The 25,038-nt window shown below is 36.1% G+C and overlaps 1 protein-coding gene across 1 annotated transcript in view; it reads left to right on the top strand.

Annotated features, from left to right (window-relative positions):
* Positions 1-23,758, top strand: part of LOC148214141 (uncharacterized) — a 69,100-nt gene extending 45,342 nt beyond the window's left edge. The window contains exons 38-46 of the mRNA XM_088153337.1: positions 10,701-10,745; positions 10,904-10,948; positions 13,656-13,691; positions 15,942-15,980; positions 16,109-16,147; positions 17,718-17,747; positions 19,629-20,789; positions 22,102-22,131; positions 23,660-23,758. Of these exons, the coding sequence (XP_088009463.1) occupies positions 10,701-10,745; positions 10,904-10,948; positions 13,656-13,691; positions 15,942-15,980; positions 16,109-16,147; positions 17,718-17,747; positions 19,629-20,789; positions 22,102-22,131; positions 23,660-23,758 (1,524 nt within the window). The remainder of the gene's footprint in view (positions 1-10,700; positions 10,746-10,903; positions 10,949-13,655; positions 13,692-15,941; positions 15,981-16,108; positions 16,148-17,717; positions 17,748-19,628; positions 20,790-22,101; positions 22,132-23,659) is intronic.
* Positions 23,759-25,038: the final 1,280 nt, after the last annotated feature.

Here is a 25,038-nt window from a genome sequence, read left to right as displayed (position 1 = left end):
CTCCCATGCTTTCCCATACCTTCCTTAATAGGAAAAAAAGAAAAAAAAAGAAAAACCTCTGTTGCCTAAAGAAATAAAGAATAGCTACACAATGTCTTTTATTTGATATCACTAGGAGTGAACTTAAGAGTTTAATGCAGAGAATCTCTCTCTCAAATACTTGATACATTTGGCATTGGAAGGGGTTTAATCATGTGGCTATAGTTGTTTTTGATGCCACCCTTCAATTTAGGGGAACTGGATGAACAATAGATTTGGGCTACCATTGTATTTACATCATTTTATGTCATTTGGGTAATGATTTACCCAAATGACAAGACTGGCGCGAGTGACATAATTTGGATCACTTACGTAATGATGTTACTGCAGATAACATTCTTTCCAATTTAACAATCAGGAATAATGGACACCCACTCCCTGCAATTAGTCCCTGAAAGAAGGTTTCATTGTATGTGGAAATTTAAATGGTTTTTTGAATGTATTGACACATAGGAATCAAGCTTCAAGCTTTCTCTAGCTATTCTGGAAAAAAAAATGTTACAGCTGTGCAATGCTAATTCCTCACTAAAGTTCTTATTAGCCACATCATTTTTTTAACACACTTGAAATAGTGTGAAAGAAGTTTTATCTGAAATTCTCATTATTTGGTTCCTCACTTTTGAGGGAAATAACAATATTCTTGCCAACTATTGCATTTGTTTTTTTTTCTCATGGACTTTCTAACATTTTGAGACCCAACTGTAGTAATTTTATCAATAAATACAGTTAGGGTAGGAAAATATTTTTGTGGATGGGGGCTAAAACTTTTGATGTGTTCATTTTTGGGAATGGAGTTGGGTATTAAAAGCAAAAAAGTACATTAAATAGAGAAGAGGTGAACTACATCTTTTCTAGCTTTTATTTTAATAAAACCATGAACATCTGCAATGCTAGAAATGCATTCCTGAATATCGACAATAGGATCTTAGAAGGAGACTCTGAAAGCCATAAAAATTAGACTGCAGATCCTTTGTATAAAATTTAATTGCTGAAGCAGCCTGCCAATTACAGGCTGTCAAAGCACATTTTAGATCTGTTGTAGTTTTAATCAGAGGTTTCCTCCTATAGAAGGAATAGCTTCTTGTCTTTTTTATAGTTTTCAGTTGAGTCAAGCCAGCATTGGAGAAAAACAGTTGATGGATTATTGCTGTGCAATAAATCAGGTCCTATTTCCCTCTGTCTGTCTTAGATATATAAACAGATATATAATTTTCTTTTAGCATAAGTCAACGTTTAAGAATAGACATTTTATAATAAAACATTACACAGTGTCTGAATTCTTATAGCAAAGGTGAAACAAATTGTTTGTATTTTTACAGAGACAATGTATTTGCCCTAGTGCGCAGGTAACTTATTTATTTTCATGCTGCTCCTTACTGTCTCAGTTGCATTATTGTCACTGATAACAAAATGTTTTCGGTCATGTGATCACTTTTGTCTACTAGGTGTTAATTGTTTGCTTTATCTTTTAACAAGATCCCAATGCAAGCCAATGTACCTGCACGCAAGCAAACAACACATTTTCAATGGACATCCAATCCACTACCTAACAGACCTATAAAAATCAGCCATGCTCTTTAGAAAATGACTTGGGACTAATCATGGAGCCTTTCACAAGAGGCAATTTTATACAGAGTTTGTTTGCATGAGACACTCTATTAATATTTTTTTTTATTCTTAGTATTCTCAACGTTTTTTGTTACCTAATTGTAAATCAGAGAAGATAGATCAGGATCTTTTGATACTCTCATCTGAGCAATTTCTGACAAGGGGTAGCCAGCAGTAGTAGAAGCTAAACAGTCACCCAAATCCGTTCTGAGGGGTGATTCAGAAACTTGGAAATGACCCAGTCTCAACCATGTTACTCCCAAAATAATCCAACTTGATGTGGCACGTTCACATCCAAAGTGAGACTTACAAAAGTAAAGTTTCATTTTTTCATCGTCTATAATGAGAAAAAAGGCGATGGCTAAACTGTTTTTGTATTTTAAATTTTTAAAAGTTAAAAAAAAAAGTTTTTAAAGCGTGAAATTTGTAAGAAAGATTACAAAAGTGTAAAGCAAGCCAAATATCATACTGTATAGAAATTTTCAAGTTCTACCCCTTTTCATCTGCTTGCCATTTTATTGGGACAGAATGTTAAGAAATTAAATAACCCCTACAGTGGGGAGTATCGGCACCTAATTGTTGGCAGATAGAAGTCACAGGTTGGATGCAAAACAGCAAATCCCAGGGCTGAAAACTAGACTAGGAGTTTTTTGGGGTTTTTTTCAAATCCCACAAAAGCACTTTTGGATGGTTGCCAAGAAAACAACACATCTGTCCACATGGAGTCCATCTTGAGGGAGATTTTACCTCTACCTAGATTGAGAGAGCTTTGTGCAAAAGAAAGAGAAAACTTGATGCTCCTTCTGAATAAAAGGAGATTGAATTGCCAGCCTAGGATAAAAGAAATTACTCCCAATACATACAGGAATAATTGGCAAGTAATGGCTGCTTCATGCACATCTTTATTTAAACAGCATGTTTCAGTTCAGTCTCACACTGATTAATTTCCAGCAGTCCAAAGTCTGCCTGCCAACAGAGCCTGGTAGACATTTCACCAACAGACTTGGATAAAACTAATCTGATAATAAATGCTGTGCAGCAGTTTTTAAAAAATATTGATACACAAATTCTGATTCTTTGTAGAACCTAACTACTATCCAATAACTAAATAGGAGCTCAGTTAAAAAGTGTTTACTATTGTTCGTAGTGATGATAAGGTGACTTTAGTCTGAATTAGTCAAATATATCTTCCAAATGGATAGAGGTTAATGTACTGGATAATTCCTATTCCCCCCCCCACCTTTTTTTCTTTTAATAGCAAAGTAGCACTCTTTTGGTAATAAAAGAAAGGGAAGGAGACAGATGATGAATTAAGGAGCGATTAATCACTGAACTCCCTAGCTCCACTGAGCAGGAAGTAATGAAACTAGACTTTCCTCTGCAAAATGGCAACTACAAGTATTAACGACACCCTATAGAAGGCAGTGGTTATGGGTCGCTCTTTATTCACTACTGTGGGAAACCTTTGTTAGAATTTCACTTCCCGCTATTGCTTTAAAACCTATGGCTCAGGAGAGTTCAAGAGTTTCTGGGGAAACAAAACTAGAATCCCTGCAGTGTATCTATAGAATCTTTTGAGACTGGAGAAGGAAATAAACTCGACTAAGAAAGTAAGCAAGATATAAATTATATATTATATTTTTTAATACTTTTTAATGTATTTATTGTGTTTTAACCTTGTCGCCCGCTGCCTAGAGTCGCTTGGATAAAGGAAGATGGACGGCTAATAAATTAAGTAAATAAATAAATAAGATATTAATATATTGTATAGAGAATATTATAAAAAGAACTCCATAACTACCTCTGTTCCTAGATTTAAAAAGAGCCATCATGAAGATATCTTAAAATAGAGATTTTTATCAAACAAATATTAAGTTATCCTAAATGTCTTAAAGTAGTATATTATTTTAACAAAATCTTTTTGAAGGAATTGTTATTTTCTCTACAGGGTGGGCAAGTTGGATCATATGGTGGCAGCAGCCAATCCGGACAGGTAAAAACATTACATAATACATACTCAATATTTACCATAGTGGTATAAGTTTAATGATAGTAGTATATGTTTAATAGATTAAAAAACTGCATTGCTACATTTGCCCTAAAGTAAAACATTTAAAAATGAGTTCAGTGTGGATCATTTGATGGCAACTTTCTAAATAAAATATATATTCTATATTGAATTTTAAAAAGTAGGATGCTAAATTTGGTCATAGATAGAAAAAATATGGTTTCCACTGCAATCCTATACATATTTAGCAGAGGCAAAGCTTTACTTAATGCAAAAGGACATTCTCTTTAATAGATGGGCATAAGATAGGTGCTCCAAAGATGCCTGTCTCCAGATTAAATACTATTTCAGTAAGCAACAACTTTTCTGAAGGGATACATTTTCTGTACTGAGTAGGTATCATGATAATGACAACCAATATGGGCATATTATTACTAGGATGATGATGATGATATAAGAGGTTCTGATTATTTCTTTTCTAAATCTGGAAAATCATTTACTCCACATCTATTAAAGCAACATGGTAAAACTTTTCTAAAGCGAGTCATAACTCTATAGGGTGAACAGAGTGGATCATTTGGCAGCAGAGGATGGTATAGCAGCAGCGGGTCATATGGCAGCAGCAGCCAATACCGACAGGTAAAAACACTTTAAATAGAGGGAACCATTTGTTTATTATTTACCTCAAAATATATCTTTACTACTCTTCATCAAAAGGATCCTAGGCCAAAGAATGGAAGTATGAATAAAACTACTGAAAGAAACAGAGTAAAACAGTATTGAAACTATTGCAAAATATAGGAACCAATTAACAAAATAAAAACAAATAGAAATATTCATTCTAAAAGGGTAGCGATGTCTACTTGGGAAGCTGAACGATCTTGGGAAGCACAGAGTAGGGTCCTCATGACTAAAAAGATCCTCTTCTTTGTGAATCAACCTATCTGCAGAAGAAGGCACTCTTTGAAGAGGATTTACAGATGATGGGAAGATACAGATTGGCTGGTAATATGGGCAGCCATATAAATAGGATTGATTAATAAATAAATAATATATACCTAATTAATTATTGAGACATAGGAAATAAAGTTGACATATGTTCAGTTAACTTGCTTTAAATATGAAATGTTGCTAAAGGCATATTTATTAACTAAAAATATGATCTTCGCTAATATAATCTTGACAAAAATGTAATACAGTTCAACCAATATGAACGGGGATAATATCATATGAATGGTAAAAAAAGATAAACATTCTCTTAGGGCCGTGACTTTATGGACATATCTGTGTATTTTTAGCAAACAGATGTTACAGTATTCCTAGATTCCTGGATATACATATTATAGTAAAGTTTTAATGACTTAACCTTTGAACCACAAAGATAAGTCAGTTAGTGGACTGTAATGGTTGAGCTGTTGCACTGGCACTGAGGTAACCCAGGTTCTAGCTCACCTGCAGCCACGGAAGCTGACTGGATAACTTTGGGCCAGTCACTCTTGCTCAAGGCAACCAGACACACTGGGTTGCTGTTGTGGGGAAAAACAGAAGGAGAGAATGCTGCCAAGTCACCTTGAGCTCTGACTGAAAGGTGAGATATAAATATAGCAAGTAAATAAATTTGAGTATCAGCTGTGCTCAGGGACATCTGCCGGGGGAATGTCAAAAAGGCGAAGATGGCAGTCATGACCATGTGATCAAAGCTCCATATGGTGGATATAAAAAAGAGGTGGGGCTTCAGTCATGTGGTCCCAATGCCATCTTTACTTTTTTTACCCCCTGGGGATGCCCCTGGTTGTGCTTTTGAATATAGAAAGTAGTTTGCTATAGATACATTAAAGTATTCATTTTATAAGTAATGATGGTTTTCTCTACAGAATGGCTCCTATGGCAGCAGCAATCAATGTGGATAGCTAGGAACTATTTCATAATGCAGTTTTTCTCAACTTGGATCCCAGCTGTCCAGATGTATTGGGCTTCAGTGTCCATAATCCTTAAACAAGTATCAGGAAGTTATGGGAAATGAAGTCCAACATATTTGAAGGGCACCATGGAGTTATTAGATAATATACAGTATGTGATATATACCATGATAATATAGATATGTCAAAAATAAGATTAAAATAATTTTACTTCTTTTGTAGCCTCCAGAAATTTTCTCTTTCTGTAATATCTTTTTGTAGTATTACAAAAGGGCTCAGGGTGGCTGCCAGTCCTGAACGTGTATGCTTTGACATATTGCTAGCAGGTGAGTTTCTGGAGAGCTACTTCTGTGCTGCAACCATCTTGACAACCAATAGGTGGCAGCAAAGAGACACAGAAACTCTTTGCTTCCACCTAGTGGTTCTATAGATTTATTTAGCCAAGGTGTAGTAGTCTTAGTAAAGGCAAAGTTTATGAATCTCCAGCCTTAATTTATCTCATTTCAGTATAGAAGATAAGGTGTCTTAAAAGGCCAACAGTTTTCTATCTCTCAATGCATCCTGCAGATTTTCATTTGTTTATAATTTAAATAAAAATACAAAACTCCATTCCAAGTTTCTTTCTGGCCTAAGGAAACTAACATAGAGAAAAATCTATAAAGGTCTATTAAGTGAGTATGATATTTCAGCAATGATGTATTTTAAAATAATAACTGGATTTTCTTCCACAGGGTGGATATGATGGATCACATGGTAGCAACCCATATGGACAGGTAAAACGCATCCTCTATGGTTCTAGATAATATAAATACAATAAGCATTAGGCTTATTCAGTTCCTTGATTTGCTTCAAAATTTTTATCTTGTCTGTTAGTATGACTATTTTCCACGTGTAGAGCAATTGAATGAATAAATACAATGAGTAAAATAAAAAGCTACCTAAACCACTTTAATTTAAAAGTCACGATATGTTTGTTCAGTGGCAACCACAGGATTCTGCTACTTTGCAGCATCATGCTGCATGTTTTACCCCTTTTGGAAATAAATAGAAGGTTTTGTTACTTACAGTATGGTTGCCTGGATAGATTCTATGGGGCTGATCGCATACAAAGCTAGGTTCCTGCCTGCTGCAGATAATACAGTTGTAAGCATGAAAACTTTTCGCTTACATTGCCAACAAAGCAAAGGCAACGGAGAGGCTGGATGCTAGGGCTCGCATGTTGGATAATTATGAGAAGCAATGCATGGACAGGGCTATCGGGTGGTATGTCATCTCCATTACCAAAAAAATCTCATTCCAAGCCCCTAGATTTCCTTAACCAGCAGTTTCAGATAAATGGTAAAGAAAATAATTATGGGTGGGGGGAGAACCTTTGCAGAACATCAGGGTATAACATGCCACCTGGCTAAGCAAAAATCTTCTGGCTTTGCTCTTGGAATTGGCCTTCCACATAGCGAAAGCATCACAGAGAAGGCTCCATTGAAAACATCTTTGGAGAAAGAATGCACAGGCCCTCAGTATCAAGCATAAATCAAGACTGAAACAGATCCAGAGACAATGAGGAAAATAAAAAGTGATCTAAGCCACCTTAATTTAGAAGTCATAATACGTTTGTTTGTTCAGTGGTGACCACAGGGTTCTGCTTCACGCAACACTACCTATCTTGTCTATAATAGCAATAGAATATTGCTATTATTAAGCATCTATAATGTTGGCCAGTACGATGGTGTTTCAGCAAGAAATGTTTGGTTGTTCAAATAACTGCTTTCTATTAGAGTGGACAGTATAGTTCATATGCAGTTAGAAACCAAATGGGCAGGTCAAGGAAACATTTTAAAATCTATGTAAATAATCTTAAAAAATGGGTTAAGGATGTCATAATATAATATGTAACAAAAATAAGCTTAATATAGTACAGACAGTGTTTTAATGCAGCTATAGTAAGGGAGTAATGAATTTCAACAATAATGACTGTTGAATTTTACAATTGAAACGAACAATAAATTTACCGTTTTCTGTTCAGAGTGGGCAATATTGGAGCAACAACCAATTTGGAGAGGTAAAAATCTTTCAGCTTATTTCTATTCTTAAATATATTGCACCTGCATTGAGTTTCACAACACATGCACACATATATGTATCTATATATACAATATTAAAAAACCTTAAGAAATCTTGACATACACATATAGATATAAACATTTCTTAATATGTTTGTTAAAGTAGACGTTGTGGTATTTATCCATATGGACAGGGATACAATGTAGAAAATATACTGTATATACTCATGGATAAGCCCATCTGTGGATAATCCGACCCTAAAATTTTTAATCAAAATACCATGAAAAATGTGCCACTGTGGGTAAGCCAACCCACATTTTTCATGTTATTTTGGTTAAAAATTCAGTGGTTGGATTATCCACGGATGGGCTTATCTGTGAGTTTATATGCAGGAACCTTTTAAAAGGTATTACCATATATACTCACGGATAAGCCCATCCACGGATAAGCTGAACCCAATGTTTTGGGTGTATTTTGGCACCTAAAATTCTCAGCTTATCAGTGACTATATATGGTATGCATTAATACACATGGAGATATAAAGATTAAATAAAAATAACTTGACAGATTTCTGTTCAGAAATATAGAAAATAGCTTTGTATTTTATCAATACTCCTCATAACTGAGAAAACTTTTCTGTACAGAATGGAGTGTTTAAAAATAACAATAGCAGCCAATCAGAGTTAAGCAAAATCTGTTTATAATGTAGTATATCTGTAAAAATTACCATAGTTATAAACAGTATATCTAAGATATAGAAATTTAAATGAAAATAAGTTTTTCTGCATAGTTCCACTTCTGAATGTAGCAAGTAGTTTTTAATTTTATTAAGGTTATTATTTATAATTAATGAGTATTTTTATTAAGTTTATTATTTATAATTAATGAGTATTTTCTTACAGGGAGGAGGATCATCTGGTGGCACCTGTATAATGATATAGTGTATGTGCATAATATTTACTATGGTTATTTATCATACACTTGTAAAAATAAAATAAAATAATATAAAATAAAATAAAATAAATAGCTTATTTCTGCTCCTTAATATTCTACAGAATATTTGCTATAGTTATTTATAACTATTAATATAATCATACGGAAAAGAAAATAAGCATTTTCACCTTATTTCTGCTCTGGAATGTAGCAAGGAGCTATATGCTTAATTAAGATAATTATTTTGTAATTAATAATATTTCTACAAGGATTGATCAGAGAACCAATATGACAGCTAAAAACTGTTGTATAACATAGTGTATGTATCTAATATTTGCCAGGGTTATCTATAGTACAGTTACCATATGGAACATAAAATAAAATATGTTTTTTCAACTTACTTCCACTCCTGAATATAAAAAATAGTGTTGTGCTTTATTCAGGTGACTATTTTGTAATTAGCAAGTGTTTCTTTACAAGCAGAATCATATGATGGTGGTGACAGCGGCCACCAACGTAACAGCCATATAAAAACTATAAAATAACATAATGTATATACATAATATTTCCCATGGTTATTTATGATACACTTGCTGTATATAAAATAAAATAAAAGATTTGGCTCATTTCTGCTTCTGAATACAGGCAGTAGTTTTGTGCCTCGTTAAGGAGATTATTTTATAATTAATAAGCATTTTCTGACAGGGAGGATCATACAGCAGCAGCACCAGCGACCGTTATGGCAGCCAGGTAAAAAATACTTTATAAAATCATGTTTTTATAACGATAGATATAGTCTACTATATGTACATGTTATATATATGGAGGGGGGTAATCCTTGCAATTGGGACCAGCAACTCTGTCACAAACAGACTTATGACCCACTTCCATTATTGTATGAATCACCGTGGTTGCTAAGCAAGATATCACATGACTGTGACTTGCAACTTCACTACTGCATTCTCTATTAATTCTGCTTGTTGGAAGCCAGTTGTGGAGCTCGCAAATGGCGATCACATAACTGCAGGACTCTGTGATGGTCGTAAATGTGCACCAGTTGCAAAGCGCCTGAATGGCAACTTCATACCGCAGGATGCTGTGATGGCCATAAATGCAAGGATTGGTCACAAAGTGTTTTTTTTTTTTCAATCGTCATAACTTTGAATGGTTGCTAAACAAGACAGTTGGTAAGCGAGGGCTACATGTATATATATCGCCATAGACATAAAATAATATGTCTATGTATACAGGTAGTCCTTGACTTACGACCACAATTGGAACCAGAACTTCCCTCACTAAGCAATGTGGTCATTAAGTGAGTTGCACTTATTTTACAACCTTTTTTGCCATGGTCATTAATCAAATTGCGTGGTCTTCAAGCAAGTCCAGCTTCCCCCATTGACCTTGCTTGTCAGAAGCCCTAGGAAGGTTGCTAAGGGTGATTACATGACCTGGGATGCTGCAACTGTTGTAAATACATGCTGGTTGCCAAGCACCTAAATTTTGATCACATGACTGCAGGAGTGCTGCAACAGTTGTAAGTGTGAGGACCAGTCATAAGTCATTTTTTTCAGCACCATCTTAACTTCAAACAGTCATCAAACAAATGGTTGTAAATTGAGGACTACCTGTATATAGTATGTAGTATATTTACTATTTATATTATACTATTTATATTATATATTATATAATATGCAGTAAATATACTGTATATGGTATATTATATAGCATGCAGTAAATGCACTATATATAGTATATTATATAGTATATAATAAAAATACTATAAATATACTATATGGATGTATATTTAGCTTACAGAATATAAAGTTTTGGGGGTTCATTTCTGCTTCTGAATATAGCAAGGAGCATTGTGCTCTATTATGGTAAATATGTTATAATTAATAAATATTTTCTGAAGAGAAAGGATCATATGGTGGGGGCAGCAGCCAACAGAGCAGCCAGGTAAAAAATATTGTGTAATGCAGTGTATTTGTCATAGTAATCTGTAATATCCTCAGCATTATAGAACATAAAATCAAATATTTTTGTTCACCCTATCTTTCCTCCTAAAGAAGGTAGCCTTGCATTTTATTAAAGTAATTATTTTGTAATTAATAAGTATGTGCTTGCAGGGAGGATCCTATGGTGGCAGTGATGGCAGCCAATATAGCAGTCAGGTAAAAATTATAATTAGGGCATATTATAATATTTGCCATGGTTATTTATAATACGCTTCCTATATACAAAATAAAATGAAGATCTTTGGCTCCTGAATATAGGCAGTAGTTTTGTACTTCGTTAATTTAATTATTTTATGACAAGCATTTTTTTACAGGGAGGATCATATAGCAACAGCAGCAGCAGCCATTATGGCAACCAGGTAAAAATTACTTTATACCGCTGTTTCTCATCCTCAGAAACTTTAAGGCATGTGGACTTCAACTTCCAGAATTCCCCAGTCAGCCATGCTGGCTGGGGAACTCTGGGAGTTGAAGTCCACACATCTTAAGGTTGCTGAGTTTGAGAAACACTGCTTTATTCCGTAGTGTTTCTATAATGATATAGGTAGAAGTATAGAATATTTGTGATTTTTTTTGTTTATCAATATAGACATATAGATAAGCATATAAAATATTTGCCATGGATATCTATACTGTATATAGCCTATAAAAAAACGGACTAGTTTGGCTTATTTCTGCTTCTGAATACAGCAAGGAGCTTTGTGCTTTATTAAACTTTGTGCTTTATTAATTTTATCATTAATAAGTATTTCCTTGCAGGGGAGATCCTATGGGAGTGGCGGCAGCCAATATAGCAGTCAGGTAAAAATTATATTATAATGTAGCACATGCATGGGTGTGTCTGTGCGTGTGTGCAGAATAATTAATCCATCAAAGGACTAGTGTAAATGTTGGCGCCAAGGGGGCGGGGGGGCATAGTGGGTTTTGTATTTGGGGTTTTTATTTCTGTAGGCCGCCCAGAGTCACTGTGAGTGAGTTGGGCGGCCATATAAATTGCTTAAATAAATAACATAAATAATTATAGTGACCACACGTCCTTTATTATAAAGGACGGCCCTTTATTTCAGAAGGCTGTCCTTTAGATTAATTTAATTTAATTATTTATTTTCTTGGTTTCGCTATTGAATTTTCCTTTGTGAAGCAAAGTTATATAAACATGAAACACTACTTTTTTTTTTTTTTTGTCCTTATGAACCTCTTTCAGATTTGCCCCTTTTTCAGGTTTGTCCTTTTTCCCCCAAGAAAACATGGTCACTGTAACCCTAATACACTTAGAATATAGAAAAGAAGATAATTTTTCTTCACGTTACTTCTACTCCTGAATGTAACTAGTTTTGTGCTTTATTTAAGGTGATTATTTTATAATTAATAAGCATTTTTTAAAAGGGAGGACCGTATAGCAGCAGCAGCAGTCAGTATGGCAGCCAGGTAAAAATTACTTTATAACATTGTCTGTTTATAATGATATAAATATAGGGATAGATATACATATACATATATAGTATATGTAGATAGAGATATACTATATCTGTTTTTGTAATGTTTTTAGTCTATAGACACAGACATAAACATAAGTATCTAAAATGTTTGCCATGGATATTATTTCTGCTTCTGAATATAGCAAGCAGCTTTGCACTTTATTGAGGTAATTATTTTATAATTAAGACGTAATGGTGACAGCAGCCAATACAGCAGCTGGGTAAAAACATGGGGTTTATTTTGTAGTGTTTCTGCTTTGCACACTTGTCTATATGTGTATGTAATATTTGCCAGTGGCTCTCTAGGGTACAATTTAGGATATTGAAAATAAAATAAAATTCAAAAGTTTATCTTATTTCTCTTCCTGAGTAAAGAAAGTATCTTTGTGCTTTATTAAGGTAAATATTTTGTAATTAATAAGTACTTTCTGTACAGGGAGGTGGCAGTAGCAGCCAATATGGAGGCCAGGTAATTATCATTATTTATACTACATATGTAACATTTAATAAAGTTATTACAGGCAGATACATAGGGAAGAAAATTAAAACTTTTTTTCTGTTTAGTTTTGCTCCTAAATATAAAATGAAGCTTACACTAAAATCTTAATTGGAGTAAGATAAACTGTAAAACATCATTAATTAAAATAGATTCCTGAATTTGTGATCAAAGTAATGAAAAATGGCTATCCTATTTTAAATTTTAGGGGACCACTGCAATGCTCGAGGATCCCTGTCTTACTGGCGTTGATTCTTTTATCTTTGTTGAAATAGAACTGATTTTCTTAAGGGGTATTGGTATGTCCCAATTATTAACTACTTCGATATTTCTCTTTTGATGAGAAATGATGCAATGAATTATTGGCAGAGCAAGTTGTTTTCTTGTTGACACCCCTGTATTCTCCTTCACTTGGATGTGTTCCAGCGGGGGCTAGAAAGCCATTTCTTTCAGATACTTTGATGACCAAAAGGGCCCTTTTAATTCTATAATTCTGTGAAAGAAAATGGGAGGGAGATTAACTGTGGCAATTCACATTGGTAAAAGCCTCATCCAGCCTGATACCTAAAATCCACTGTTTTGTTGCTTATGTTTGCCACTCTCGATGGGCACAACAGCAGCAGGGGTAACTTTCTACTCATACTCATCATAGGGCTTTCTTTAGGCGGACAAAGGATTCTCAGATGGTCTGACCTCTCTGCCAGCCAGAGACCAGTGCACATACACACACATAACCCCCAAAATTTTTTAGTTGGCTGCTCTTGTGGCTGCTATCACCACTATATGATCTTCCTCGTTCAGAAAATACTTATTAAAAGCAAAGATGGCAAGCACAACTGGCTAAAAAGGACAGGGCTTCATCCATGCTGTTGTACTCACCATTTTGACTTTTGACACATACCCCTCTGGGTGCCTCAGCTGCCAGCAAAACCTTTCTTAATAGAGCAGGTTTACTTTGCCCTCCCCTCTCCCTTCCAGACATACTCCATTCACCCAGCAGATCAAGACTGCTTTTTCCACACTAATGCATTAAACAAGCAATATGAGATTTCAACAATAAACTATATTTTGTAATAACTATTTTTGTAACAGGGTGGATCTTACGGTAGCAGCAGCCAATATGGAAAGGTAAAAACTTCTGGAATATTTTTACCATTAAAGGGGATTGTGCTATCATTTGGAATACTGGTCTCTCCCCCAGCACCATATTTATATTCAAAATTCAAATGCCACCCCTTTCTTTCTCTTTTCTTCCTTAGTCCTTGAAATTTATTACAGCTATAAATCTAAGATCATACTGGAGTACAGAAGTCTGCTGTTGATCCTGAAAATCTGCACCTTCCTTTTATCATTCAGTTTAAATTAACAGTTAGTCATTTTATTTTGGTCATTGACCAGCAAAACAGATCTTTGAAAAAAAGAGTCACATTTAACTTGCTGAATATCAATGCAGTTTATACAGCACAGAAATTGACTAGAATAAAACAAGCTATAAAATCATAGAGCACTATAACTAAAATGGTAAGTTTAAGAATTTTGGGCATAAAAAATAATATAGTAAGGCATTATGCAATTTGAATAAGGCAATTAAATGATTACTTACAGTAATAGAATACTAAAATTACCAATCTAAAGTACAGAACCATTATAGTGCTAAAACCCATGGAAAAAACTAGTTAATATTAATATTATATCTAGAGACAAATGAACAGTTTTTAAATGTGGTTGTTCTCACAAATTAACAACAATTTAGATATGATTAAAATTAGATACCATTTCCTGAAATCTGGTCAGTGTAATATGCATATTAAACAACACTAAAAATAAGAAACCCTTGTGGAATGCTGAGGAACATTTGCCTCTTGTGGATCCATAGATCTTCTTGGCATGTTTTCTGTTCAACCCCTGCCACGCCTCATTTTACCTCTTCCCAATTTCAACTTCCAGTGTGGGGCACAGCCTGCTGCCAAGGCTTTGAGGGTATGAATTTCCCCCTCTCAGGACTACTGAAAGGATCCCCCTAAGTGATCAAATAAATCATGATACAGACATTTTATAACAAGAGAGTTGCTCATTATAATTAAACAATCATTATTTAAAATAATTTAATTTGCTGCTTATCTCTGGAACTATGCGGGCTGGAAAAAAGAGGAAGAGCAAAAGGGAATTCAGACTAGACAATGAGCAATACTAACACTGGGAGAACTCAAACTAAAACGTGGACAAACGGGCATATGCCAACATGATATACATATCCTTAAAGGCATCTCTTCATTCCCGTCATTTGTAGAGAATTCAACTAATGGGATCTTCCTAATGGAACAACTTGGGAAAAAAACACATTTTTTCCACTCACATTTTTTATACAGAGAAATTTTAGCTTGTACAAGGATGACCTGTGCTTCTGTGTTCATCATCTCATATTCATCCTTTTTTGGTTTGTTTGAAGAATAAGAGAGATTGATTAGGAATTTTAGAAACATTTGGCAAATAGGAATGTAAAGCAAATATGCCACAGGTTTATTTTATGGTGAAATGCTCTGAAATGCATTTCATTTCAGATGTTAGTAATTTTTGAAATTATTTATTCTATCAGGTTAACAAACAGAAAATATTATATTAAAAACCAAAGTGTTTTTTAACCAAAAAAAGCCTGGAAAATCACGTAACTAGAACAGCTCTTCCCCTACTCATCCCAAATGATATAATTGGTTGAAAATCTTTTTCCTTTCTCTTTTGTTGTAATGAGTGCTATCAGAAAAAATCAGTACTAGAGTGGGGAAGATGGATGGAGCTCCCCTCCAAACATAATGGTCTGATTGTTGATTTTTTTTTGGCCACCATACTTTAGAATCTGGTTTAGGAGCTGGGTTGAATCAACTTAGCAATATCTAGCATGCTAGGATATCTAGCAATGTCCACAAGATCCTGCAGCTTTCATCAGAATGACAAAAACAGTGTCATGGTGTTGCCTTTTGGGCATGCATGCAGTTATCAGATGCAAGTAGAAAAAGGGCTGATCAAACATTTTCATCAGTGTGACCCCCCTCCCCACCAAGACACTGCTATATATACACATCCCCTTCTGTCTAGAAAGATATGAGATGAAGTCACTCCTTCACATGTCCTGACAAATTTGGACACTGCTCATCTCACGACGAAGTGACTCTGGGCGGTTTACAATAAAAACAACAAATAAATATTAGTTAAAATACAATAAAAATAGTATAAAAATTCAATAAAACCAAATACATACATAAATAATAATATCTTCCAAGGTGCTGGTGATGGAAAAGATATTAACATACAGGAGCATCTTTATTATACTTTATAATAAAGTATGTGAAAGAGAAATACTGGATTGCTCATATTTTACAGAACTCCTTTTCTTCTGGAACCAGTCAGCCAGGACGACAGGTACGAGTATCTCCCTTGGCTGGGTTGAGGTGTAACTTTCTTGTAATTTTCAAAAGCAAAATCTAACACATAAAACTGTTGCTTGATAAAGAACATCAGCAGCAGAAATGATTTCTTTTCCTTTGTAGAACTCAGCTTCTTCAGGAGGCATCCAGACTGGTGGACAAGTAAGAAAATAATGTCTAGGCAGCCCCCTAACTCTGCATCCCCATCACTGTGTTTGCTTTCACCCTGAAGGAAAACCCTACCACTAACTGTATGAGGAAAGTGGCAAAACTGCTCCTCTAATTGTACATAAGGAGCAACAGTGGTGGTAAGGTCCCAATGTTTCTTGATTTCAGGACGGACGGTGTCATGCAGCTCTGCAAAAATTGCTGCAAACTGTCTTTGTGATGTTTCTTCTGTTCTGAAGACTTATATAAGGCCTACAGCACAGAAGACATACTGGGGTTTGCTCATTTCAACCCGCACAGCCCTTGCACATGGAAGAGGGCAATGAATGGCATACAATAGCATCACATCATTATCACAGGTGTATTCTCTGACTCTCCCAATATTCTAGAATCAGCAAAGAGAATGCCTAACTACTCATGGTATTGTTAGGGCAGAACTGAATATCAGACAGGCAATGGAATGAAGCAGTCTTTTCCAATCAGATGCCTTCCAGATGTTTTGGGACAATAGTTTCCAGTGGTGTCTGCAAGGGGAGGTCAAAACAGAGAAGATGATAGTTGCAGGAACATGAGCCAAGCCCTACCCCTTTTGTATGTGTATCACCATCGCACACATACACAAATGGACAAAGCTTTGATTGGGCTGCTATGATCACCATCTTGCCTGTCTTGATACCTAACCCCGATAGATGCTGCTAACCATTCCCCAAATTCCCACCCTTTGGATTCTGGGAATTGAGTCCATGATATATATGGAGGACAGCAGCTCAATGACTGATGGAACAGCCCAATTATTTGGAAGAGAGATAAGCAGCTTAGAGTCAATTTTTGGTCAGTGCTACATTACTATTGCAGCAGAGTCAATCAGTAGTTCACAATTAAATATACTCACAGTATTACTCAAAGTGTGATAACGTGGGCTGTGTATACAGTATATGCTAGTTTTTCTGAGGCTTGCAAGTAAGACAGGGTGTCTTTTGAAGCTGATTAAAAATGGACCACTGAAACACAACCCTCTTAGTCTATTTTTTCTCTATCCAATACATGATGCAGAGCTAAGATGGTGATGGAGCAGCAGCTTTCCTGCTGAGCTCCTTATGATATTTTATTTGGGTTATCTATTTTTATAAATAGCCTAGCTATCCAATAATTAATTCGAGGTATTCAGGCTCAAGCTATTTTTTTGCACAACATTGACAATACTAGTTGATAATAAATTGATAATGAGTAATAGTAATTAGATTACAGTACTTAGGTACTATACAGATCATACTTGGGCCATATCCAGGTGAGCATGTTGCAATTGAATATAAACATAAAAAAGAAGTAAACATTGAAGAAAGAAAAGAAGAATGTTAAACTGAAACATTAGCAAAGTTAACAAAATAATCTCTGGAAAAAATAAGAACTATGTTTAAGAATATATTTCATCATTCTTAATCCGTAAAGAAGATTTGATTCATCTTCAGCCAAACAAATTATTGACTAAAAATGATATTCTAGGAATGAGTCAGAACACCTTTTATTAAAGAATTACCATATCTCTTTTCTGTTTTCTTAACAGATTGGATGTTATTGTCCAGATGGGCGTTTTGTAAGTACTTATTCTGTACAAATTTGTCCTTAAATTACATTGAAACAGAAATGGGTTTCTTTGGGTTTACTTTAGCATCATATGTAAATCTGGACATTACAGTTTCTAAAGCATGATCTTGTTTTAATGCAGGGTTCCCCAGAGTGGTCAATATTGACCCCCAAGGGTTGATCAGACCATTCAAGGGGTCGATAAATGTCTGGGGGTCAAAAGAGGGTCAGTAAATGTCTAGGGGTCAGTAGGTAGTCGATAAATGATGGAAGGTCGATTGGGGTCAATTGATTTTGGAGGATCTCTGTAGAGTTCCACATCAGTCCCTGGCGCTGAAGCTGGGGTTGCTAGTGGCAAGACAGTGTGACCCAAGGTTGGATGGTCAGCCACCAGTGAGAACAGCCTTGAGTTGTCTTTATTATGGTTGGTTGCACAGTCAGCCAGATGTTTAGATGGATTTGGCATTTTTATCCACCTATCAAGTCCTTCCCAAGGATCTGGGATAGGCAGATGTTGTTTGATGGTGTTAAAGGTATCGTTGCAGGATATAAGCTGTTCCAAGTAAACCTGCCTATTGCAATTGACTGATGGTGATTTTGTCAGTGCCAATGGTGTTCAGGTGGCACCCCAGATGTTTTGGGATTGCACCTAAGGCGCCTATAGCCATTGGTCATATCTTTGCTTTCTTTTGCCATAGTCATTCTACTTCTATTTGCAGGTCTTTATATTTTGTGATTTTCTCCAGTTCTTTCTTTTCTATTCTGCTGTCTCCAGGTACAGCAATGCCCACTATCCAGACCTTTTTGTCTTTCGTATCAACAATTGTTAAGTCTGGGGTGTTGTGTGGCAGGTGCTTGCCTCTTTGAATTCTAAAGCCCCAGAGCACTTTAGCTTCTTCATTTTCTATTACTTTGTTTTGTGGCCTTTGTCTGTATTATTACTATTACTATTATTATTATTCATAGTACTATTAGTTAAAGTAGTATTTAGCAAATCATTTTCATATAATAAATGTTCAGGGGTTGAATAACAGTCCTAAACTTCATGAAGGGGTTGATGAGCTGAAGAGTTTGGAGACCACTGTTTTAATGCAATGCATTAACCAACTATTGTGACTAAACAAACCATGGCCTACCAAGAACCATGAACTAAGTATTACTGGCAGGTAATTTACACATGGCAGTAGTTCATGCCTTGAAACCCAAGGCAGAGATATTTTCCTGCTTCTGCTGCTGCTGCTGCAGCAGCAACAGCAGCAATTCTTGTTTAAAAACACAATTTCTTCAGCAATGGGTAGCACACCACTGGCACAGGGATAATTTGGCTATTATTGCAATGGTATGTTCCTTCATAATTCTATTTCCTTGGTATAATCCTGTTTTATTCATTGTTCTGTTTGAGAAAGCAACTATTGTGCTTTAAAACAAAATTAAATATGATTAATCCTGCCTTTGTACTTCCTCTATTCTCATTCTAGCCACTGAGTCAGAAATATTTCTTTAAATAGATCTGCGAGTATAATTATATTATATTCATCTTCTTATAGGAAGACATATGAACAAAGATAAAACTGAGGATGCTCAAATTTTTTGAGATGATGATCCCATCACAGTAACTTACACACTAGAGATGTTCACATTCAAATATACAAGGTGTTCATAAGATATATTGGTAAATACAATTTTCTTAGGGATTTTTCCTTCTGACCAGATTAAAAAATACAGATGTATTTTTCTTCAATAGGATTCCTCTTATGGTGGACAAAGCAGCCAATATGGTGGTGGACAAGTAAGGAATATTTTTCCATAGCATTGAAGATTTGACACAAATTGATTTGAGAGACCACAATAAGAATGATCATGAAAAAAACCTGACTTCTATTTTTTACAGAGTTCCCATTCAGCTAGTGGCCAATATGGTGGTGGAAAAGGAAGCTTGTACGGTGACAGCAACAAACATGGTGGACAAGGAACCCAATATGGTGGTGGACAAGGAAGCTCATATGTTGGCAGCAACCAATATGGTGGACAAGGAAGCCAATATGGTGGTGGACAAGGAAGCCAATATGGTGGTGGACAAGGAAGCCAATATGGTGGTGGACAAGGAAGCCAATATGGTGGTGGACAAGGAAGCCAATATGGTGGTGGACAAGGAAGCCAATATGGTGGTGGACAAGGAAGCCAATATGGTGGTGGACAAGGAAGCCAATATGGTGGTGGACAAGGAAGCCAATATGGTGGTGGACGAGGCAGCCAATATGGTGGTGGACAAGGAAGCCAATATGCTGGTGGACGAGGCAGCCAATATGCTGGTGGACAAGGAAGCCAATATGCTGGTGGACAAGGAAGCCAATATGCTGGTGGACAAGGAAGTCAATATAGTGGTGGACAAGGAAGCCAATATCCTGGTGGACGAGGAAGCCAATATGGTGGTGGACAAGGAAGCCAATATGGTGGTGGACAAGGAAGCCAATATGGAGGTGGACAAGGAAGCCAATATGCTGGTGGACAAGGAAGCCAATATGCTGGTGGACAAGGAAGCCAATATGCTGGTGGACAAGGAAGCCAATATGCTGGTGGACAAGGAAGCTCATATGTTGGCAGCAACCAATATGGTGGACAAGGAAGCCAATACGGTGGTAGACAAGGAAGCCAATATGCTGGTGGACAAGGAAGCCAATATGCTGGTGGACAAGGAAGCTCATATGTTGGCAGCAACCAATATGGTGGACGAGGAAGCCAATATGGTGGTGGGCAAGGAAGCCAATATGCTGGTGGACAAGGAAGCCAATATGCTGGTGGACAAGGAAGCCAATATGGTGGTGGACGAGGCAGCCAATATGGTGGTGGACGAGGCAGCCAATATGGTGGTGGACAAGGAAGCCAATATGCTGGTGGACAAGGAAGCCAATATACTGGTGGACAAGGAAGCTCATATGTTGGCAGCAACCAATATGGTGGACAAGGAAGCCAATATGGTGGCGGACAAGGAAGCCAATATGGTGGGAGCAGCCAATATGGTAGTAGACGAGGGAGCAAATACAGTGGACAAGTAAGGAGAATTTTTTAAAAAGGATTTTACATTTTACTGTAATATCCAGCCTTCTGATCACAGAATAAAATTAAGAGAATAAATTAAAGTAAGTCCTACAAGGAGGGACTGAACTGAGAATGTTTAGATTTGAGAAAAGAAGGCTAAGGAAGGATATGAGAGGACACTTCAAATACCTGAAAAAGCTCTGTACCTATTTTCATTGTTCTGAGTGCAGGACATGGAATAGTGGATTTAAGTTACAGGGACCCAGAGTTCAATTAAATACATTTTCTAAGAGTAAGAGGAATTCAGTGGTAGAACCACATGAATTCACAGCGTTCCATAAATATGTGGTGGGTTCTCCTTCACTGGATGTGTTCAGGCAGTGCCACGCAGCTATTTTTTTTAAAATATATTTTTATTAGATTTTAACAAACAATATCAAGTAACTACATTTACATAAATCCAAGATACATATAAGAGAGAGAGAAAAAGAAAAAAATATAGAAAATACAAAAGAAATCTACTGCAATGAGAATAAAAAGACAGGTACTGTGCATACAAAAATTTGCGATATATATATAAAGTATACCAGATTATATTCTATTGCTATTGAGTAAGCTATTTGTGAGTCATGCACTAAGCAGTGGGCAAAGGTAATTTGGCTTTCTCAATTAATGATTAATTTTTGTATTGGCTAAATGTTAATACTATAAAAATGTATATGAGCCAGCAGACCCAGTGCATGCTGAAATATCATAATTTCTAAATATTTGTATCTGTTATTACCAACCATAGAGTTCTTGCATTGATGTATTTGCTGTAAAACTAATTTATAATCTTAGGGTAAGCTGCGTTTACAACTGAAACTAATGTCTATTCAGAAGCAAGTTCTACTGAATTCAGTAGGGTTTCTTCCCCAGTTAAGTATACTTAGGTTTTGCTGTTTAGAGGAGTTGGTCCCATTGAACTGAGGGCTTACTCCCCAATACGCATATAATAGATTACAGTGCAGATCTCCATTCTTATGCAGACTTACTTCAATGGCCTTGAATAAATGGCATTGTTGCAGTTCAGTAGTAACTGGAAGTAAATGCCCTATCACTGGTGTAGAAATGTTGCCACATTCTTTCCCCAAAGAAACTAAGTCACATTTTGGAATTCTGATTAGAGCAAGAATAGAGAAATACTGAGTTCCAGGAGTTTCAGTCTTTGTTTGCTAATGTAAGATCTCCCTATGGCAAGATCCTCGAGGCCATATAAGGCCTTGCCTTGAATGCAAAGAGACTGGGCTGCTGACATAATCAACCGGTATCTGTTTTATCCACAGGGTTTTCAGAGCCATCAGTTTCATAACTCTGTAAGTATCATATTCCCAAAGCACTTCCTACTTCTATTTACTAAGGGTTTGTCCATGCAGCCCTGTTGATGTCCTTTCTTAATGTCTTCAGTGAAGGAATGATCTGCTGCTGCATTGAAGAGCATTGGTAGTGGTCTTCAGCAAAGAGGGAGGGAGGAACTGGGTGGGAGGCACAGAGAAAGGAACTGGGAGTCCTGAGGAGTCGGTACTCTTAAAAGCTGAATCACTACTACTGCTGCTGCTTCCTTTCCCTGCTCCCCCACAGCTCGTGTGGCCTTTCTAATTGAGCACTAATTAGGTATTGCTTTCTAATTAGAGCTGTGAATGAGACGCTAAATCAACTCTCTTTCTTTTGGCCCCTTGTAGACTCTGCTTCCATCTGCTCTCAGCAGCCTCTCTAGCAGGGATATCAATCTAATGTAAGGTCTTCTGGGAGATCGATAATCCCCTGATTGCCCCCACCCTCACTAATAATTGTCAGACAAGATTTTGCTCCCTCCAGGAGCCAAAGCAGAAATAGCTGTGGATGCACAGAGCCCTGTGACTGCAATAAGAGGGCAATCCTGCAGTGGGCCAAGTGGAGCCCAGCAGGTTGTTTATCCTCTGAAGCTTCCTCCTCCATTTGATCCAGAATGTTTGCCTAAAAGGCCCTTTTTGTTTTTCCATAGAATGCACCACTTTCCTGCTGGATCAGCTTGATCCAGCTTTAGGCTGCCTCAGGAATGGCACCGAGATGGAAGCTCTATTGTGGATATGTGTCCTCATCATTTGTTAGCCATCTCAGAGCCAGAGCAAGGAGGCTGTATGGATGAGCCCTAAATGACTAAAACTGTCATATTACTAAAACTAAAAATGTCATATTTTGAATTCTGTTAGAATTTTATACCTGAGAATGGATTAGTGATACAGATTAGAATGTACATGTATTTGGTGTAAAGGCATTCTCCTATATATAACCATACTTTGAATAAATGTGCTTGAAGACTAGGACAGTGGATGGATATTTTTCAATGGGTCCAGTGAGCCTATTCATGTATAAAATCAGAATGGAGGAAGTATAATTAAAGACATGGGTACAGGAAAGAGAAATCCAGCCTCCTCAATCCCTCACCCGTTTATCCATTGCTCCAAACACACTTGCATTCCCACCTTGCTTCTGATGTTAGAACAGTCAACTCATTAAAGCAGCCACATCAATTTTCAGGTTCATGCAGAAGTCTGAAAAAAAGATGTGGCTATTGTACAGAGGTGTTCTACTTGCCCTCCCACATATTCCAAAATACCTCTTTTTGAATCATTTTTGAAACATCCACACCCCTAATATCTACTCCAATATCTAGGAATCATTCCAAATTCTGTACTTAGGGCTAGACCAACAGTACATCCTTTTGTGGGTGTTTTAGTTAGAGATGGCTGGGTTTAGGCTGTGGAGGGGAATATAAGAATCAACAAGGTTTACAGAAAACAGAGAAGTGTTGTACTTTTTTTCAGTCCTAGAATGTGATATTACTTTTTTTTTCCTTTATAGAATGCTGTTGGGAAGCAGCCCATCTTGGTCTTGGTGCTTTTCAGTATTCTGAGCGCCTTCGTTGTCTCTTCTTCAATTACATCTAAATGGATTACATGAACTTTTGAAATTGTATCAAGGAGGTTACCTATTTTCCTCAACATAATATGATTTTCTATTCAAAACATTGGAGTCAAATTTTTAGATTGATAAACCATATATTTCTCCTGTCCCTGACCTCTACATACACGAGTACTTTTAACACTACAATATGCCTTGTTGTAAATTACTGGTTTTATCTCCTTCTTTTAATATATAGGTAGTCCTCATTTAATGACCACAATTGGGACTGGCAACTTGTTTGTTAAGCAAAGTGGTCACTAAGTGAAACCACAACTCTGCTTATGATCTTACTTCAACTTTCCTTTGCTTTACAGACCTGTGAAGGCTGTAAATGCAAGGACTGGTTGCAAAGTTACTTTTTCATCAGGTGTAACTGCGAATGGTCACTAAATGAGGCAGTTATTAAACAACGACTACCTTTATATTATGCTTTATTGTTATTTTTTTTTGTATGTGTGTACAATACTTTATTTCATTGCAAAAATGACATTTTGTTTATGAGATGTAATTAACTGATCAACTAACTTTGATCCAAGGCTACAGTTTACTTAAGATTGTTGATATATTTGGAAATAACTACATTTAAAATTGTGTGGATTGAGATAGTTTATTAACGCCTACTATTATGTAGTATGGTATTGACCCAATCAGAAATTATTATTCTCAGTACATTCATGTGTAACTAGATTAGAACTGAATACTGAGACTTCAGAAGATACACTCTTGCAACACTATTCAGAAGTTCCTTCATCATGAAAAGGAGAATTATGGGAAAGCCTATGATAATTCTATAGGAATAAAAACCAACTATTTTCCATTCTAAATAAATACATGAACTTAAATAGCAGGAACCTTCTGCAACTGTTTTCTTTCTTTCATTCATATTAATTAATATAAATTCAAGGCAACAATAAAATTATATATTTATTTACAGAGCAGTCCACAGGGAGGTGGTGTCAAAAAAAATCAAGATGGCAGGTGCAACCACAAAGTTGTGATGCATGTTAAAAGGAGGCATGGTTTCAATTGTGTGGGCCATAACCATCATCTTGTCTTAATGACGATGATCGAAAGTAAATAACCTGTGTTGCCTTTTACATAAACCCAGTAATATAGTTTTCTTCAATAATATAGCACACTTTGTGTTTGTATAAGGATATTTTATAGGGATATCACATGATCTAGCAATTTGTGAATGCTCTAAGTGAGGTGGGATGGGATGGGATTCAATCCCTCATCTTTTCAGGCAGATTTGTCATGCTATTCCTTTTCAGATG

Source organism: Python bivittatus, unplaced genomic scaffold (assembly GCF_059951505.1).
Source record: "Python bivittatus isolate LINGU-HERP-01145 unplaced genomic scaffold, Pbiv_v1 ctg000700_np1212, whole genome shotgun sequence".
Lineage (NCBI taxonomy): Eukaryota > Metazoa > Chordata > Lepidosauria > Squamata > Pythonidae > Python > Python bivittatus.
This window is presented reverse-complemented; position numbering and strand designations above follow the sequence as displayed.